Below are 22,122 nucleotides of genomic sequence, written 5' to 3' on the forward strand. Positions count from 1 at the left end.
CAGACAAAATACTACTGCAACCCAAGTAACAGGGTAACTAGGCAGGGCTGCAGGCAGAACCATTTATAATAAATTCAAGTTTAAAAGTCCCTTCCCCCTCCCTCTGCTAAAATATCTAGTCCAGTGAAAATTAAGCCCCTCAGTAATTTGTTGTCAAATTGGACAATAATATTATCTACCATTCCGAAATGACTTACCTAATTTGGGAAGAAGTGCAAGGGGGAAAACAATGCAGACAGATATGATCATCAGCAGTATTCTTCCATCAAGATACCAAGACCTATTGGGGGAAAAATGTGCCTTTAATTTTAGGAAAGGGTCCAGAATACAAAAATAAATGTTACTCTGATATAATTAGCCAATGGAAAAACACACTTTTAAAAAATAGCCCTTCATGATTTATATTTTAGAAAAGCATTAGAAAAGAATAATATCAGTGACCCTGTGGTTTCTAAAGCTCCTGCAGATTCAATCTTGCTGGAAAGGTTAAGAACACAGTCCCAGCAATACATTGAGTCTATTCTACAAGGACCAACAAAGTTAAGTGCAGAGAGGCTTACTGCCATTTTGTGATGACTTTTCTGGCCATGGCAACCTATAAAAGCAAGAAAATTACAAAATGGCCCACAGTCTAGTATAGCTCCCCTTATACATCTGCAGTGATGACAGCACAGTGCCGCAAAAAGAGGTAGAAAGTGCTAAGAATCACAGTTTTTGGTCTATCTACAAACCTTAATTTGACTATACGTCCTCCAAATGAGAGATTCTTACTCAGTGACTAATGATTGGGCATACTGCTAAAGGGTCTCAATCATACCACTCTTGACATTCTTGCTATAAACAAAACTAGATTCAAGTTGCTCAAGGTCACAATTAGTCTTTGGAGACAAAAAAGAAAGGAGTTGGTGGAACAGAATTTATCATCACATGGAGGGGCAACTAGAAATTATTTCACGGGACATTAGGTCATCAGGTATTTCATTTAATGATAAATATTTTTTAAAAACTGCTCTGAAAATAATTTGCAGCTTATGTACCATAATTGGCTGTTGAGGAATAGACAGGCAAATTCTAGGAAGAAAGTGCTGACTTTCCAAATTAAAATAACATAAACTCTTGTACTTGTTCACTTCATGCAAAGCTGAGAAAAGGTAGAAATGGTGAGAAATATATAGGAAATCATGGTTCATGTTAATGAGGCCATACCCAAAAGACATGCAGATAACAATGAAGTCTCACACCAATATATCATAAAAGTTCTTCCCCCCAAAAAAGAATTGATAAGTGAGTACTGGACATGGAAAACATTGAATAGCATTGTAAAACTCAAAATGGACTGATAAGAAAAGAGTAGTTATTGATTTGGGAGTCATTCCTGAATCAGTTGTTTAGGTATGGTGAGGTCAATTAACTTCGTGCTAAAATCATAATTAGTAAAAAAAAATGTTAGAATATTGATAAAAGTATGTTATTTAAAAATATATTCTGACCTATTTAAATATGCAATTATAAATAACAACGAAAAGCTGACAATAAAGATGATAGCCACAATGGTTATAAAAATTTATGCATATTGTTACAATATAAAGCAATTTTTATGAAAAAAAAAACAACCAACCTAAAAGAGCCCACAGAGTACTTGTGTCAGTAAATATCTTATTTACCTGCCAAATACACAAAGAGCTATCAAAGACAATACCAGGCTATAACATAAATTCATTTTAAAAATCTTTGAAAAAGGAATGATGGACAATTATAAATAGTTTTAGCTCATAAAGCAGAGAGAAGAAAAATGGATGGCAAAAAGTTTGGCAAGATATCCAACTAAACAAAGTCATTCCATGAGATTTTCATTTTTTAAAATATTTTTTAGAAAATTTTTCCATGGTTACATGATTCATGTTCTTTCTCTCCCCTCCACCTCCCCTCCCCCCCCCATAGCCAATGCACATTTCCACTGGGTTTTACATGTGTTGTCCCATGAGCTTTTAAGAATGAAAATGGAGGGATGAAAAATATGAAAATGAAAAAATTTACAATCTCTTTTTTTCCAATAAGGACAGTGGAACTACCATACTTGGACCCTGGGGTATGTGTGGGCCAGCTCTGAGAGCCACTTGCTGAAATGTCAGTATGGGCGGTTGTACCTCAGAAATCAGTAACTGCTACAAATAAGGTCTTGATTTATTATTCCAATGATGGTCTATATTTAAGGATGTTAATATTCAGATTAAACTTAAAAGTGTGAGTACACACAATTTTCTTTTTCTAAAGATCCCTGATTGCTAACCATTTACCAGCACACCTTTGTATTGTTCTATTAATACTATCTGAACTCATCAGCAATGTAGTAGAAAGCTCAAGGGATGTTTGGAGACCTGAAGGCTTGAGGCTAATAATAGAATTAACATAGAGCTTTAAGATTTGAAAAATTCTTTATCTCTGTTATCTCATTTGAGACTCACATCACCTCTGTTTGGGCTTTAACATGGCAATCATAAGATGAAAATATAGAAGAAACCGAAATGTCATCATAAAGAGAACAAAGATGGAAAAAAGCAGCCAGATCTGAGCAGTAATATATAAAAGAGATCTGTGCTAAAGGCAACACAATTCTGAGGGTGTTGAGAGATCACTATAAAAGCTATGTGAAGACATATATGTGAAGAGAAAGACATCAAAAGGATGGGGGAAATCTCACTTTATTAATATGAAAAAAGGTGATTGAGAAAATATCAGTAATCACCAACATATACACCTACTGTCCCAACACAACAACTTTATGAGTCATCTATACAGAGAGGAAATCTTTGATGAGAAAATTAGTATGGAACAACCAGGCTTCAGCAAACAATATTCTACAATGAACAACTTCTTTGCAGTTTCACAACTGACTGAAAGATACAAATCATCAGATTCCATAGCACTTACTAGTTGTTGATTATATTTTAAAATTGACTACGAGAAAAAAGCTACCTTATAGATTCTCTCCTTTATTCATCAATAACACCAATATGCCCTGAAGGACATAAGTAACCCTCTTCAATTACTCTCTGATCATAAATATCAAGTGAGGCATAAAATAGGAAGATATGTTTGCTAAAGGTATTCACCACTGTGATGGAGGAGATCCAGAAAAGAGGCTAAGTTAAAGAGGGATTCCTGTGGATATTGAGGTCTTCCAGGCAGCCCTCTTTGCAGATTTTCTGGTTATGTTAAACAAGCACAACCTACTAGAATAAAACTGAAATCACTTAAAGGAGTTTTGTTTGATCAAATGGTCAAGAAAAGACAAGAAACACAAGAAAGACCAAGTGGATCTACTGCCCAGGGAGAGGTGAGTCTCAAATGAGATAACGGATATAAAGAACTTTTCAAATCTTAAATAATACAGAGTTTATGTGTCAGAAGGTATATGAGGGACAGATAGTACAAATGGATAACAATGATTTGGGCACAAAGTTAAATAAGAGGTAAAGAGTGGGGTAGATTGCCTTTGGTAAATTGCAGCCTCTTTTACCAACCTCCAAGCTTTCTATGAAAGCAACAGTCCATTTTTTCTCTAAACCCTTAACTTCTGTGTATTGGCTCCTAGGTGGAAGAGTGGTAAGGGTGGGCAATGGGAGTCAAGTGACTTGCCCAGGGTCACACAGCTGGGAAGTGTCTGAGGCCTGAGTTGAACCTAGGACCTCCCGTCTCTAAGCCTGGCTCTCAATCCACTGAGCTACCCAGCTGCTCCAACAGTCCATTTTTTAAAATACTAATATTCAATTAATTTTTGCTATTTGGAAGTAGAGCTTAGAGTACAACAGTCTCTAAAGAATTAAAATTAAGTATGTCATAGAAGGATATGGAAAGGCATGTGGTAAATATGAGGAGGCTATGATATATAATTAATATAGAATATAATATGAATATATAACTAAGGAAGAACATCAGATAAAAACAAGAGTAAAGGATGCAATGAAGCCATTGTATGATAGAAGAGAAGAAGAGCTGGTTATATGGTAAGGTGAAGGATAACCCAAGTGAAATTGTCTCTGACTATTTAAGAGGAAAAAGAAAGATTCCTAACAGGTGGGATGGAGCCCCTGTGGGAATTTTTTGGAGGATAGTGGAAAGATTTGCACAAGATGAATAAGCTTGGATGGGTTTTAATCTGTATTACTGGAGAGAATTTTCAAACCAGAGTGATCACAGATCCATTTAAGTATTTAGTATATAAAACAAAATTAAAGTATTAGCCATTCCCCAAAAGGATTTTATTATTAAATACTATTCACTTCAATCTGAGCACGATTATCTTCTAGGATCTCTTGGGTATGCAAAAAAATAAGATATGATCTCTGTCCTTATGAAATTTGTAGTCATCTCAGGAGGCAAAATGTCTTCCAAACTAGCATCAAGAAAAACTACTACTCCTTAGAAATTCTAATAAACTGCTCCTTAATTAAATTCTGCTAGTACCATGTCACATCCAGCTTTTCCTTAAATCACTATTAATCAAGAGGCCTGGGGAATCAAAACTGCAGAAACTCTATGGCTGCAAATGATGTACAGTCATGCTTTTGACAAATTCTTTACCAATATGATCTTTGATAATTAAACTTGGATTTTAACAATGATGCTTTTCTTATTAAGGGCATCGGAGAATTAACTGTAGTTGTCTCACTTGGTCTCCTCTATACCTGAGTTTACAACTCTAAAAAACAATTAGCTGGTTTTTATTAAACACCTGTCATATGTCCAAAATAATATAAGTTCAAATAGTTTGAATTCTAGTGGGCCTCAAACTACATAGTTCTATACATTTGCATGAAGCTCAGCTTTTGATTATGAGAACCTAAACTTATATATATATATATATATATATGTAAACATTCTTGTTAGACAGAATGCACACAGAGTGACAGCCTTAAAAAATGAAACATTTTAACCTGAAAGATGACAATAATAATTTTCAATCTTTCTATAATTTGCATAATAAAGACTCAAGTAGAGCAACAATCTCTACCTCCTTCTGAGACTCAATAGAAGATCAGGTACCAATGCAGGGCCCAATAATAAGAGAAAAAGGCCCAATGGGAGCACAAAAGCAATTTCCATGTTCTTCTTGTCAGGCGGGTATAGCTGAGTGGGAAAGGCTATATGTTAATATAGCCTAGACCAGAAGGATCTTTTTTCTTGTAAAATATTAAGTTGTAATGATACATGTATAACCTAGTGGAATTGCTTGTCAGCTCTGGGAGGGGGGAGGGGTAGGGAAGATCATGAATCATGTAACCATGGAAAAATATTCTAAAAATTTTTTTTTAATTTTTAAATAAAATAAAAATAAAATATTAAGTTGCTATGTCTGATATCTTTGACAAAAGCTACTTTTCTCCTTAAATAGATAACACTTATAAAACTCCTAGCACTGAATAGTCATTTAATAAATGGTTATTTTCCCCTCTTCTTTTATGCTCACATTAGGTCACATAGTAACTGCCTAAAGTACTAAATGATGAATTAGGAGAGAGCTTACCTTTTTCTCTTTTAATATGAAACTTACCTCAATTTAGCAAATGATGATGATAAAAATAATTTTTCTAAAACCATTCACATAAGAATTCATGGTCCTTTATTTTGGTGTTTTATTTGTTTTTGATTCAGTGTGTCAACATTCATAGGGGTATTATGAGGATTGGTTTGTATAGTATATAATAAATCTTTAAGAGAAAATGAATTCATATAATATTTCTGTGCCCCATCTTTGTTTATCAAGTATTTATTGTCCTTATCAAAAATCATCATAAAGAAATTCATAAGTATTATGAACTTTTCCTTATAATTATTTTTAGGATGGGAGGCAATAATATATTACCCAGTGATATTAGTCAGTGTAGTTTTCACATCCATGTCAGAGCTAAATGAATCAGGGTCAAAGAAACAGAAAACGGAAAATGTAGAGAATATAACTGCAACCTCAAAAATGTTTTGTCAGTTAACCAAAAAGAAAAAAAAAAGAGTTATAAAGTGTTTTTTGTTTGTTTTTGGTTTAGAGAAATCCCAGTAAGAAAACTCCTTCTAACAATTTAGATCAACAACTGCCCTGCCTTTTATGGTCTTAGAGAATTGAGGGGTAAGGGAGAACTGAGTTAAAATGACTTGAACCTATGTCCTCCAAATTCAGGCAGGCTCTCTTTCCACTGGGCCATACTGCCCATACTGTGTAGTATTATAGCTCTAGTACTAACAAGGGCCTCAGGTGTCTTCTAGTCTAACCTACTCATTTTATAGTTGAAGAAACTAAGGCTCAAATCTTGACTTGTCCTAGGTCACAAAGGCTAAGTAACCATTAGGGTAAGATTTGAAACTAGGTGCTCTGAACCCAAAGATTTCCATACTTTTTTCATTGTTCCACAAACCCCTCCTGAAATAATATTACATTTTAAAAACCAAGATATTTCATTTTAGAAGAATATACTCACTTAACAAATTTTTTTTCTAAGCATAGAGGAGTTGTTAAACAAAGCTTCTGTTTCCCAAACACACTGTGATTTGAATGTTTTGGGGTAAAAATATTAGAAAAAAGTTTTATACTTTCTAGAAAACTTGTTTGATCTGTGGGTTTAATCCTATATGATAAAAATGTTCCAAGTATGAGATATAGAGAATAAATCCTTTGCTGTATAGCAAATACTATGCTATGCAGATGTTCTTTTTTTCTTTTAAATGAAAACCAGATTTACTTATGAGTTGCTTTAATATCATTCCCAAATGGAATGGGACAAGAGTATCATATGTTCTGAATTAGCATCTTACTTGCATCCCCTATCAATTATGTAACTCAAATGCAAGACAACTTAATTGTGTCAATCATATCCTCCTGACAGGATCATTAAATGTTAACAGAGAGCTCCCAAGTTACAATATTTTAACAGCATGCTTTTGTAAACATTGAAGTTATTCCATTAAAAATGCAGATAATAACAGAAGTTAAGATCAAATGGCATGCTACTTGACTGTTGAAATTAACTTTTAAATCTGAATATTATTGTAAATATATATAAATTATTTCCATGTCTTGTAAGGATTAGTTAAAATACTAAAGCCAAAATATTTTGTGAAAACACAAGTACATTAATTTCCACAAATAATTTAGAAAATAAGATGAAATGCCATTATCTATAGTTTAGGGTAAACCAAAACTGTAAATGAAAGCAAATAGACAAGAAACTGGCCTAGAAAAAATGCTGTTATATAACTGTCAGAAAAAAAAATGTGTTTTGGGTGGTTAAATTCACTTAACTAATTTTTTTTCTTAACTCACTATAATATTTTGAATTTTGAATAGTTTATTTTTATATTTTAAAGCATCCTTGTAACTAGTCCTTTATTAAGTTAATAAAATTTTAAACTTTTAAATCTAAAATAATGTACCTTACTTGAAAAATCCAATTTGAGGTTATTTTTAAAATATGTATGCTTAAAAATAATATTTAAAAATTTAATTTTGCTACAGAGCTTCAAAACTTACAAGCAAAAATCTATGTTCATTATTTTATATAGTTAGATTTATTTCTGACACGAGATTGTAAAAGAGCAATGAAAGCTATGAATAGTACTAGATTTCAAAGGAACTATATTTCTATAAGGCAAAAAATATTACATTAAAGATTTTTTTAAAACAAGACACACACATTAGCCAATATGTACAAAAATACAAGCTTTAGTCTAAAGTAAGATTTTGAAGTAAATTTAAAACTGAACACAGCTTAAAATGATAGCCATAATAGAGCTTTTTAAAAATGTAAATGTCATCATTGGCGGTAACATATAATAATGAAAATAGGTTATTGCAATGTTCAAATTGAAATGTTTTAGTTTAGTTATGTCAAGCACATTTTCTTGCAATGTTTCTGATTCTGATTTTAAGTTCACACAGTATTATGCATGACTACATATGTAGAGATGTCTAAGTATATCTTTATTTAAAAAAAAAAAGTTGTACAAACTATAAACCAAACTTGAAAAAGTTGGCCTGAGTTCTGGAAAAAGTTCACATGCTAAAACAGGACCACCAAATAAATAAATTTGAAAGCTTACTGCATTTTGTGTTTAAATTATTCGAAAGGACAACTTAACAAGTTAAAGGTAATATGCTTTCTCTTCAAGGCCGATGCTTTCTCAGAGTTCTTTTCTACAATGCAAAGATTTCATATGAGTGACATTTTAAGATTCTTATGAGTTGACTATCAAGCAAGTATTTAGCATTCTTAATTATGAACTGAAGTTTTATTGATGCAACATATACAACTGTAAAGCAAAAATTAAGCAATTTTATGCAAAACCTGAATCTCATTGTATATGTTGTATATATGTGCTATAGTATTTATGGGGAAATGGAGATAAGAATAGTGCAAAGTGTGGAATGGAGAAGTTGAGCATCAATAGAAGGGATAAGTACTGACACTAGTGAAATCATGACTCCATTAGAACATCAAAATAAAACATATAGGGAAATGAAGTATTTTTCCTTACCCACTGCAGTCAGATAGAAATTGTGAAATTGCACCAGGAAGTTCAGCTTTAATAACAAAAAGGTAAGTTGACATAGCTGCAAAGAGAATTAAAATACTTAATATTAGAATTCTGCAACCTCCAGCAATTTTAAGAACAATTGAACTAAAAATAGTATAAGAAAGATAGGTGGCAGAGCCTACTCCTAAAGCAAAATAGAGAATAAACTTTTGTATTTAAAATGGATAGCTACCCTCATCATTATATTACAATGTAATAGCACTAGAGATAAATACCAGAGAAAGAGCACAGATTTAGAGCTGGAAAGGAATTCAGGACCATCAAGTCAAACACACTCATTTTACATATGAGGAAACTGAGATCCAAGACTTACCCAAGTTCATGTGTTGGAAGTGGAATTAGAACCTGGGTCTTCTGAATCTAAAACCAGGAGTGCTTCCTCTGTTTAGTTTTATTTAAAAAAATTAACTGCTAAGGTAAGTAAGTGTTTCTTAATTGCAAATCATTAATAGATGAAATTATGTTTTGATTTCCCTTAGTATGTTACAATTTCATATCAGGAAGTCAAGTATAGCCCAAGCTGTCACATGTACTTCTACTTAAAGAAGAAGGCTTTACCTGAACAATAATTACTACTTTATAATAATTATCTTGGAACAAAACATACTAAAACTACATTGAGACAAATATATAAAAACTGACAGGACCTAACTAATTACATACATGACGAATTATTTCTAAACTGTTGTCCAACAATTCAACAAATATTTTATTAAGCATCTGCTATGTGCTGGGTACTATGCTAGATATTGGTGATCCCAAGATAAAAAGGAAACAGTCCCTGTCCTCAAAGAGCATATAATCTATGGAGAGAGAGAGAGAAAAAAAATATATATATATACATATATGCTTTAAGTAAATATAAAATACACACAATGTAGACACAACACAAAGTATTGGCGGTGGGTGAAGGATGGGGATAACAGGAAAGGGTTTGAATAAAAGATGGCATCTGAGCTGAGCTCTAAAGGGAGCTAAAGATAGCAAAAAGAAGAGGCGAGGAGGCAAAGTATTCCAGGCTTTGGACACAAAGGGACATGGAAGGTGGAATGTCATGTATTAGAAATAAATATATCTAAGGAAAAACATACCCACTCTATGAATAGTGCTATCATTTATGTCATGTAAGGAAAGAAAAAGCCTTCACAAAACTAATATTTTTATGTAACTTTATAAAAACAAATTCAATAAACTCTCCATTATATACTTAATTCTTTTTTTTAAAATCCTTACATTCCACCTTAGAATTAATACTATTTATTGGTTCCAAGGCAGAAGAGTGGCAAGGGTAGGCAATGGGGATTAAGTGGCTTGCCCAGGGTCACACAGCTGGGAAGTGACTGAGGTCAGATTTGAATCTAGGGGACCTTCCATCTCTAGGCCTGGCTCTCAATTCACTGAGCTACCCAGTTACCCCCAATATACTCAATTCTGTATAGACACAGTACCTATTTGTGTTTAAAAAACAACAACAACAAACAACATTTAAACTTAAATGTAGAAATACATGGAAAATTAATACATTTTTAAAAAATACATGGAAGATTAATGGGGCAGAATTTTGGTTTTATAAGTCAAGAACCCCCTTCTATTTCCCATGAAATTGAGGCAGGAAAAAAAATCACAAATGTCTCTGAGGGATAAATCTCTTCTATTCATGGACATCTTTTCTATGATTTATAAACATGCCTACCTCTCCTTAAAAAACCTTCAATTAAAAAGCCTAAAATCCTCTCAATTTACCAGCCTGTATCCCTGCTCCCTCTCACAGTCAAATTCCTTGAAGAAGTTGTGTCTACTAGTTGCCTGCATTTTCTCACTTCATACTCACTTCTCCCTGTCTTGCAGTTTGGCTTAGGATCCAGTTATCCAACAGAAATAGTTCTGTCCAAGGTGAATAAGTACAATCTTAACTGCTAAATCCCATTTACCTTTTTTCCAGTCCTTATCACTTTCAACCTTTTTTTATTTTTTTGATACTGTTGACTATCCTTTCTTTCTTCCTCGACTTTTTCCTAGTGCACTCTCTTTGGTCATTTCTTGCCTGTAGTCTTCTCTGTTTCATCCTTGTCCCACTTAAGAGACTCCTACTCTCTATACTCTGCTGGTCATCTCAAAGCTCCCAAGAGTTCGGATAGCATCTTTATTCATATCACCAGCTTTAGTTTTTCACCCGAGCACCAGGCCCACATCAAAATGGTCTCACGGTTATCTCAAACTCCCAATTACTACTTATCTTTCCCCCTAACTTTTTCTGAAGGGTTACCTTCCCTCTAGCCACTCAGGGTCACAAGCTTGTCATCTCCAACTCCTTCATTGTCCTCCATCGATCAGCTGCGGAGTCTTGCCAATTCTAAAATGTCTATTACATACATCCCCTTCTCGTCAACTCTGCCAATACCTTGGTCCAGGGCATCCTCCCCTTTCCTTTGGACCACGGCAATAGCCTCCTAATTGGTCTCTCTGCCTTCAGTCTCTCCTCATGCCAACCTTCCACCCTTCTTGCTTTTAGGCCACCATATTTTGATTTTTAAAACACTTCATTCCTACCTTTACAGACTTATTGTATACTACCCTTCTGCATTTATTCCATGTTCTGTAGAACCTGTATATACAAAATTATACCTCCTATGTCTGTTCCTTTCTCTAGGCTGTGTTTGGAACACAATCCCTCTTCATTCTCATCTCTCAGAATCCTTTTAAAACTCAGCTCAAGTGCCATCTTTTACAGGAAGACTAGCCTGATCCTCCTTCTAGATAACACCTACTCCAGAGAAAGTGTTCATGTTCTGTATTTAATTGTACGAGGTATCCCCCTGCCACAAATGCAAATTCCTTAACATTAGAGATTTTGTGTTCTATCTCTAATGCCTAATATAATAGGTATTTAATAAATAATATACTGATTTGATTCAGTTATCTAAATGTGATCTTAAGTTTGACTGAATTTTCATAGAATCACAGATTCACAGATCTAGAGCCATAAAAACTTCAGAGCCTAGGTAATCCTACTCCTTTATTTAAAAGAAAAGACTAAGGCCATTTTTATTGTCTCTTTTCTGGTCCAAAAATTTCTCTTTGGCAGAGAAAACAGATGTTAAAGAAAAGTTGAGTACTTCTGTCTTTTTCTTCATGAGTTATCTGGGTTCCATCTTTTTTCTTCTATCCTTCCCACCTTCTTTTAAAAAAAAAAACTAACAACACTTCACTTTCCTTACCAACCTCACCTAATTCTAATTTTTAGCACTTCTCAGTTCTCACAGGACAGCATCACACTTACATTCATCCTTTGTGATTTGCCCATTTGCTTACAAAGCTCTTAAAAAAATATGTTGGTGAGTTTCCAGTGTAACCACCTTGGGTTCTTCAGGTTCTTTTTTCCTTCTCTCAGAGTTCTTTATGTCTTCAAATATTCATATTTAAGGTCTTCTAATCCCTTATAGCATTTTAGTCCATAAGATTCTACTTATTTTTCCACTGAAACTTTAGAAATCTGTTCTCTCAAAATTCAGGGTGCATATTATAGATTATTCCCAGCTTTCTTCTCCTCTATCAAAAGCTCAAGATGGAATGACCACTTCCTCCCAAGGTTCCCATTATTTCCACTCCAGCAATCAGTTGCCTCCTTAAATAAGTTAAAACTAAATAAAATTAAAAAGGGTCATTGAATTTAAGTGCTGTTTGGTTATATTCCTTTCCCCTCACCCATTTTCTTAGGAGGAAAAAAAAACTTTTAAATGCTCTCCTTTCTTTTTAAAACAAAATTAAATTTTACCTTAACATAGCAAACTTTGGCATCACATTTACTAATTTTTTTTTCTAAAAAAGCAATACACAAAAATGGTCTAGTATGATACTACAGCACTGAAACAGTACCAAAAATTATGAGAATGTGGTAAATCTATATAAAACCACATACATTTTTCTATTTATACACTCATATAATCTCCTATACAAAGTGACATATATCTACAACAAGATTAAATTAAAAACAGTTTTTAGGCCACAAAATAAGAAAATAATAATCTCTTGGTAATGGAAGAAATCAGTTTTGTTCGGTCTTTCACTGTTCATTTTTTTTCTTCTCAATATGAGCAGAGTTGTTGACTAAAACCTTGATAACTTAGAAAAACCTAACTTTCTCTTATAGTTATATTTTTATTTTGTTATTCTAGTATATTGTGTGAAAGATGTTTTAAATTGTTTATATCCACATGAGAAAGAAAATATCAGTTTTCCTTAGGAAGGTTTAGATTAGGCTTTTAGCTTTAAAAATATGGCGTCTTTGTTTATAATACTTTATCTATCCCAAAGAACTATGCACATATGGTGTGATAATGAGAATCATGAAGTAAAGTTTCTGAAACTGGCCTAAGGCTACTTAAATACATCTTGTAAGGAATGAAAGACAAGAGTATTCCTGAAAACTAGGAATGTGGACTTTCTATACAATGTAATTTATTATCTCTCCATCAATCTCTCTTACTTGGATTAATCCAATACACATATGCATTTCTAAAGTTTCAGACATTTATCTCCTTCAGAAAATTTCTATTATTTCTTTTGGCTCTTGAGTAATAGAAGGCTTCAATTAATTTAAAGATCAGATTTCCTCCTAATATACAATCTGTCACTCTTCCCATGAATTCCTACTACCCTCTGGCTAATCATTTGATCACATATATCCTTTGTTGTAGGTTACTCTTTTGTTTTCAAATGGGAGTCCAATTTCACTGAATTCCAGGCTGAAGAAGTCTATCATCTATGCCTCAAGAAACCTGCACACATTAAATATTTGTATTCTTTCTCTCTCAAAAGATCTCTATAGATATGAAACAGAAATAATAAAACTAATTAGCTCTTCCTTTTTAGACAATGTTAGCATATGTCTTAAGGCTTATGAAAAACATGTAGCTCTCTTCAGGAAAAACAAATGACTATGAAACAAGTAATGCTATGCTAGGTATCTTGTATTCACTATCAAAAAAGGTTAATAGTAAAAAAAATATATATATATATATACATATATATATATACACACACATACATATATATATATACACACACACATATATATGTGAGTATGTCTAATGTATGCCTATTACCTATAGGCATATTCATGTATGTACAAGCACACATCCTAGTCATTAAACTAGGATAAAAAAATCTTAGTTACATTTACACAGCAGAATCGACTTCGTAAAGATAAATGTAAAGGGTTTTGAAGGCATAGTATCAACGGAGAAGACCCAATCTCTATTATTTTCACTTCAGAGGTATATTGGACTGAATAGCTGCTACACCTTTTGTTTCATGTCTTCCATTTATGGCATAAGGAAGTGTTTAAAATGTATCTTGGGGAGAGGGCACAAGTAAGGATTTGTAAGTGATTTTCACTGACACAGATATATAAGTAGCCCCTAATACAAGACATACCATGTTCTACTCTAAATTAATAGCCATAACAGGGTCATCTGTAAGAAGTATGGTTATGAAAACCATATAGTTAAATGGCTCTGGCATCCACTCCGAGGCCAATGTCAGTGCTATAAGACATACCTTGATGACAGGTATTCAGCTATTACAAATCACTCAGTTTCACCACATTTATTAAACACAAATTCTTTTCTTTTTCCTTTTAAATAAAGGGTGGAAATATTTTAGCAGAAAACTGCACTAAAAAGGAAAAAAGCGTATTTGTCTACCTGACTGATATAATGTTCCAAGAACTATATAGAATGAAAATTTTCATATGAGAGCATATAAAACCAGAAAGAAACAATGAGATACACAGCAAATAGTATTTTATGGTAGGTATGACATTTATATGAAGGGCAGAATGGCCTAGTAGATAGAGGCCTGCTCTTGGAATGAGGAGACCCTCTGAGTATGGGCTCTGACATATACTGCATTATGTGAGCATATTGAATAAGAATTTTATAGTCATAACATTTATACAGTGCTTTCATGATTGTAAAGCACTTTATAAGCCAAGTACCCACACATCATTTTGTTTGAGCCTCACAACAATTCTATGAGTTAGATATTAAGGTTATTACAAATATTATTAGTCCCAAGTTACAGATGAGGGGCTTAAGATCAAGGATGTTAAGTGACTTGTTCAAGGCCTTACTGAGTAAATGTCAGAGGCAAGATTTGAACTAGCCTCTTCCAGACTCTAAGTCCAGTACTCTGCTTGCTCTGCCTCTGTGTACATCACCTACCCTTTACTTGATCAGATAACTCTCTAAGACTATAAGTTGTAGATACATTATAGTATGGAACCATTGAAGGTCTGAAACTACCCCCTACCCCCAATAAAAGGAGGACAAGAAGGGAAAAGCTTTGTATGGAAGAGAACACGAGCAGATTTAATGATAGCAAGCACATAAAAGAAGAAAATGAGAAAGGCCAAATAAAAACATTATTCAAAATTTTCAGAACTTTTCATTTCAATTACTCAGAACTTTCAAGTTGTTAACTACATCTGACCAACACACAGTGTAGTATTATCAGTCCAATGCTATGTCTCCTTTTAAGACAGATAGATGACATAATTTTATGGGTAGTGGAATATTTATAGACATATTTTATAGGCATTGAAACCATCAAATAGCTCAATATCTAACCCAAATTTGTCCAATAGAAGTAAATATTTCTATGATTGGGCTTTATTATATCTTAATTTACTTCTATAACTATAGTCACAAAGAAGTCTTTGGTCTGCTTTCTAATTGCATGCCCTCTCTCTCAGAAGCTAACTTTTAAAAAATTCAGATCTGGAATTTCATTGGTTTAGGGAGTTGGTGGTGAGGAAACTTCTGTATCAATGCAGATCAACAAGAATTTTGCAACTCACTCTTGAACAGTTGCCTAGAGGCAAAGAGGTCAGACTGTTCAGGTCACATAGTCAGTATGGATCAGAGAAAAGACTGGAATACAGATAGTTTTGACTCCAAGGCTGCTATTCAAGCAAACCATGGTCTTATTGAACTGAAAAATTAAACTAAAAAAAAAAAACAAACAAACCTAAAAACATCCAAAATAATTACTAGAAACTCTTCTTTTCAGCACTGTAAAAATGCTCACCAATTTGTTTTAATTGCTATCATTAAACTGGAATAAGAGCTTCTTTAAAACATCTCTAATTAGAGGAACCAAGCATTGGAAACCAACAGTTTAAACAAAGATAATTAACTTTTTGGCTAAACAGTTCAAATAAAAGTATGAAGAGAGTATTACTTACAGCTATTTTAAAAAGAGATTTAGGTTTTCAGCACTTGGGGAAGTTTAGCAACTTCTTAAAGGATTAGTCAGTCAACCCAAAACAAAGAGATGCACTATGGGCAGAAATACAATGTTTGCTTTTAGTCTATGGGGGTTCTCATTTTACTTCTAATGTTTTCCAGGTATATCCATTCATGGAAAACTAATCTTTTCATATTCTTAATATCTTCATTTTCTTCACTAAAATTCTAGATCCTGAGTTAAGCTCCTTCTCCACATAACAACCTGCCTTCCTCTCTCCCCCATGGATTAAAAAAAAAAATCTTGATATTTTAAAAGATCTTAACCCTGGTTTAAAAATGTTTTCTTCCATTGCTCAAAATACTAAACAAAATGTGTGTCCTGGGGGTCAGGATAGAGCCTTAAATCTGGGTAAAAGTCTAAAAATGTTTACTTTTTAGAAAATCATGCACCACCATAATAGCATTTAATTCAGTTAACTTCAATTCATTCATTCATCCATCATAAAATCATAAAATGTTAGAGCTAGAAGAGACCTTAAAAATGACTCAAACTCCTCCTTGTATAGATGAAGAAATTAGGGCTCTTAGCCGTTAAGGGAAGTAAGCAGTTGATTATAGATTTAAGTCTTCTCCCTACCAATACAGATCTACGACTGGCAAATCTCTAGTCATATTTATAGAGGACCCCTAGCCGAGGGATGGGCAGGAAGGAATAATTTAAGTGGACACGCTACTTTACAAAGCACATAATAACTGCACAGAATTCATTCTTAAAAAAAAAAAAGTTAAGTTCTTATCATGTACAAAGCACTGTCCTTGGTTCAAAGATAATTCTTATTCATAAACATTTTGCATAAGTCTTTTAAGACTAATCTTTAAACTGCATTTTTACTGTTTATCTCGAAAAGAACTCAGTGAACGCTTCAAAAAAGAAAAGGTTTAGGGAAAATGCGCTTTAAAAAATAAGATAGCAATGCCTATAGAGTTGGAACTAGGTTATTAAAAAGGGAACTGACTAAATAATAAAAGTATGCTGCCGCTATAAATTAAACTGGCCAGCAGAGGGAGTCCTGACAGTACAATACTGCCCAAATTCTGGTTTCTGACCATCAAGGCAGTCCACATTCTTTCCTGTGGTAGTCTAATTGGAAAGAAAATCTACAGCAAACTGGTATCTGGCATCTGAAAACGGAGATTGCAGTTTTCTACATCAAGGAAAGGATTTAAATGATTCAACATTAAATCACAAATTTTCTGCTTAGAACTATAGCCCACCCTCCCCACCAAAAAATCAGGAGGCCAGGTGGTTAAAATTACTAGGCTTAAGTACATGGATCTTATTAGTAGTTATCTTTCAGATTTAGAAACTGAAAGCTCAATATGCCAGCCCTTTGCTGTGTTTCTCTTTAAAACAGATTAGCTCACTCTAAATTGTATCCAGTGTAAGTTTATAGAACAGAGCCTGGTTCTATGAAAATCTGGGCCATTTAAAACAATTTTTGAAGGTGCAAAAATATTATTAATCTTTAATATTCTTTTTATAGCCTATGATTGTAACTAAATACATAACTTTAAAGTACAAAGACTATAATTTCTTCAGCTATACTTCATGTTTATAAAGGTAGGAAATAATTGCCTGTGGTTTTGTTCCATGTACATAAGGTTATGCTATCCAAAAATAAATATATTTTCAGACCAAATAAAAAATCAAGTTACAATCATATTGACATCACTACATCCTGGCAAGAGGCTATAAGTAAGCTGGAGATTTTAGGTCTTACTTTTGTGCCCAAGTTGGAAAATGTCATTATTATGGTATCTCTCTCTCTCTGGTAATCAGCTAAATGCAAAACTAAGTTTGTCCAAAAAATTTTTTTAAGAAAAGAATTACTTTTTATTTGGTTGAATTAAGTCTCCAAGGAGAACTACTTATTTTCTAGTACAGATCCTTCTGCTATTAACCTAATAAATTCAAATTCTCTAAGCTCCTGCTTTCTGTCTCTAAATTACATATATATATATATATTAAAACTTCCAGATGCTTATTTGTCTGACTACATCTTGCAGCAATGATTCCCCTTCCCCCAAGTGCCACTTTTTGGCCAGAGAAATCATGTGGTTCTTCAGCCTTTCCTTTCCATTTCTATACTTCAGATTCCTAATGCTAAAAAACTGTTAGTGTTGGCTGTAGATCATTAACTGTTCTGAATTCAATTCAGTTCAACAAACATTTATTATTTTATTACATGGGTTTCCATTTTCCACAGTTCTTACTGAAATAACTTGTTCTCCAATTTCATTCAGCATGTGCTGTTATATTCTTGCTATGGCATGTAATTCATTTTAACTAGCCCTTGAAACAAGATCTCATAATTTAATCTTATTTTTTAAAAAGAAGTTTGTTATTTAGAGACAGTCTAAAAGTACACGGATGTTTCCTAAATAGTGTGTGATGTTCATATTGTAAATAAATAACTGTTGACTGATAAATCACAGCATGTACCACAGCTAACACAGTAGACATTCCATAAAGTTTTGGTACCACATTTTCACTTATAGAAAACTGCTACCAATAGCCTCCTATTGTCCTGTGGTCTTCTCAGATCAATTAATAGCTTTCCTTCTCCCTCATGAATCTGAACCAAGATGGGCCACCTTTCGGAAGGGGTTCTGCATTTCTTAAAGAAATCTGCCATTGTTGGAAACGGGGGGGTATTGTTGCTTGTTCCATTTTTGGCTTCCAAATCAGACTCCCGTCTCATGTTAACTGGGTGTTATGGCCCTCCCTCTCTGCCTTTCTGTCTCTCTGCCTGCCTTGGCCTGAATCTTACAGCCCTCCCATAAGCCAGCTCCTGTCCACTTTTTCAGTCTTATTTCATTTTACTTCCCTTCAAATGTACTCTTTGAATAGGTATGGACTTGGATGTCTGACTTCTCCCATTTCAGGGAAATTGGTCATGCCCAAAACCACTCTCATCATCAGGGCCTCTGGAAACCTTCCTTTAAGATCCAGTGCAAGCAATAAGAGTACATAACTAGTATTTATACAGTGCTCACTGTGCAAGGCAACCCAGGAAAGGTTTTACAATTATCTCATCTGAAACAATAACCTTGGGATGTGGGTACATTTTACAGAGAGGGAAAATGGGGCAAACAGTCAATGACTTGCCCAGGTCACACAGTTGGCAAGTATCTAAGGAAAGATTGGAATTTGGGTTTTCCTGACTCTAGACCCAGCACTCTATTCACCTTGCTCCTCCATGAAGTTCTCCCAAAGCTCCTTTCACACTCCTCAAATTGCTGACACTTTGCCCTTACCACAATCTCCCTCATATCATATTTATTTATATTTTATTCCCTCATTAGATTGCAATATCCGGTTTTGCTTTTCATCTTTGTATAGAGATAAAGTAGTTGCTTTAAAAGTTTATCAAAGCGAATTATACTCAGCCAAATTTGACATCCTGTAATTTTCACCCATCAGTCTGTAGCTCTTTTTTGGGAAGAGATACTAAATTTGAGAGGTTAAATTTAAACACCACTCTTAAAAAATTACACTGTAAATTCAGACAATGGCAAATAAGCAATATCCAGGTTTAGGAATGGAACCCTGAAGTGTCAGAAGAAGACACTGAAAACAGCAAATTCTGGTGTCCTATAACAAAATGGAACATGATTCAGAATAGGTTTTCAAATCAGCATAGAAAACTATAATAGATGAAAAGGTGAGTTTGGTTTTCTTCACTACAATAATTAAAATGAGAAGGAAATTACTTGGAGGTGCCTGAGGAAAAAATAATTCTTCCTAATCAATAACGTAACTTTTCCCCCAGGGAATTAAAAGAACAAAAATATTAATTAAATATTTTGAGGTTCAGGACTTCCAAATATAGTGGCAAGCACAATTTTTTTTAATTTTATTTTATTTTTAAATTTTAAACCCTTAACTTCTGTGTATTGACTTATAGGTGGAAGAGTGGTAAGGGTAGGCAATGGGGGTCAAGTGACTTGCCCAGGGTCACACAGCTGGGAAGTGTCTGAGGCCAGATTTGAAAGCACAATTTTTGATGGGATGTTAATCAGGTCTTTGGCAAAAGGTAAAGGAATGAGTTGAGCAACATTCCAATGGGTGAAGTCGCTCAGGGCTCCAGCTTTCAGAACTGAACTTTATTAAACCTAACAAATATAAAAGGTTATGAATTATTATGTACATGAAACAACATTCAAATTTCTTTTGATAACACAATCTTGTATGAAGTACAAAATTTGTAAACCTTTCCCATATAGCTTTTTGTTTAGTTAACACTTGGCAGTCTGGCAAATGATAAAACAAAATAAATAAGTCATTTATCACTTGAGGAAAATTTAAAACTCTATACAAGAATCCCATATTTTGTATTTAGATGCTCAGGGCCTTTAAATAATTACCAGCTGGTAATTACTTCATTCAACTGGTATTAACTTCACAATTTTATATCTATTGTAGGATTTAATACTGGAATGCACATTCATCTGAGTTCATAGTTTAGATCTGTGGTCAATCTGTAATATAAAGATGTAAAGAATGAGGGAAAAGGACCTATCGCACAAAAAATATTTATAGCAGCTCTTTTTGTGTTGGCAAAGAATTGAAAATTGAGGTGGTGTCCATCAATTGGGGAATAGCTGAACAAGTTCTGGTGTATGACCAAAATGGAATATTACTGTGCCATAAGAAATGACAAATAGGACAAACACAAAAAAATCTGGAAAAAATTTCTATGAAGTGAAGAAAAGTGAAGTGAGCAGAGCCAGGAGAATGTTATACACAGTAACAGCAACAATGTTTGATGATCAACTATGAATGACTTAACTATTATCAGCAACGCAAGGATTCAAGATACCTCCAAGGACTCATGACAAAAAAAGGCTATCCACCACCACAGAAGGAACTGATGGAGTCTGAATGTAGACTGAAGTGTACCATTTTTCACTTTATTTCCTTCAAAGTTTTTTTTTCTCTCTCATATAAGTGATATGTGTCTTCTTTCATGATATGACAAACATGGAAATATGTACTGCATGACAGCCCATGTATAATCTATATCATATTGTTTGCCTTCTTGGTGAGAAGGGAGGAGAAAGAGGAAGAGAGAGAAGGTGAATTGCAAAATGTCAGGAAATAATTATGAAAAATTGTTTGTATCTACATTTAATTGGAAAAAATATAATAACTCAAAAAAGGAAACAGAATGACTGTTTCACAGTAGCATATTTGTTCCTAGCCAATGTACCTCCCCCCTGCATCCTCTACTTTGGTCATATCAGTAAGTCTGCTTTACTAAAAACAATGTATTTTTCACATAAGATTTTGATCTTGAAGAGATCATTAGGAGTAACAACTCACTACTGTCTTCAAAAACATGTTTAAGGCCCAGTTCTATAGCAGAAAGTAGACTATGAATTAAGACCTTGACTAGAGCACTGGCACTCAAATTTAATTGCCACTATGTCAGCTAGAATGAATCATTAGTGTCTGCCAAAGCAATAAAACATTGTGATGATCACATAGAAAATGTTCATGGTCACAAATACATCTAAAATCAAAATAAGAAATAACTTAAGTCATGAAAATATTACTGTACTTGAACTTCCTTACCTCCAATATTCTGGATGATTATTGTACTTGCCACAGCCACCTAAAAAATTACATATTTATTCAGAATACATAAGAATATTTCACAATAAATGTCAGTAATATTAGATAAATTTAGTACAATAGTAATTTTAGTACAATAAACAGTATTACTAAATTAAAGAGAGAAGGCATTCACAACACTGAAGACATGAAGTGCACTATGTCTACCATTTACAACTTTACATTTAGAACAACATCTAGAACAATACAAATAATTGTCTCTTACGAAAGCTTCCTTAAAAAATTCCCCTAAATACTTTAAGGATCTTTTCAGCAACGTGGGGTACTTTGCCCAACTTATTCAGATCACACTCCTTCTAGAACATCAAATGGTTTTGAAAGTTGCTGTGGCTAAAGAATTTATCTCCCTATGGTTAAGCAGCTGAACCACTCTGAATTTAGCTATACTGATTATTGGACAATAGATATGTCATCAATTACTGAGCATAGGTTACATCCTTAGGACTCAGTTAATACTAGAGACAAAGAAAAGTTGTGATCTATGCTGGAGTACAGTACACTGATAAAGTCATATCCTTAGTATAATTGCATTTTATAGTGATCAATTCATAAAATAGAACCCATCTGGCTTTATTTGCCTTTTTTGCC

General features: G+C 33.6%; 1 protein-coding gene across 1 annotated transcript in view; it reads right to left on the reverse strand.

The window, feature by feature from the left end:
- Positions 1–22,122, reverse strand: part of SLC38A6 (solute carrier family 38 member 6) — a 72,426-nt gene that overhangs the window by 22,830 nt on the left and 27,474 nt on the right. The window contains exons 5-7 of the mRNA XM_044664867.1: positions 21,475–21,514; positions 8,527–8,602; positions 198–280 (exon numbers count right to left, since the gene is read on the reverse strand). Of these exons, the coding sequence (XP_044520802.1) occupies positions 198–280; positions 8,527–8,602; positions 21,475–21,514 (199 nt within the window). The remainder of the gene's footprint in view (positions 1–197; positions 281–8,526; positions 8,603–21,474; positions 21,515–22,122) is intronic.

This window comes from Gracilinanus agilis, chromosome 2, assembly GCF_016433145.1.
Source record: "Gracilinanus agilis isolate LMUSP501 chromosome 2, AgileGrace, whole genome shotgun sequence".
Classification (NCBI taxonomy): Eukaryota; Metazoa; Chordata; class Mammalia; order Didelphimorphia; family Didelphidae; genus Gracilinanus; species Gracilinanus agilis.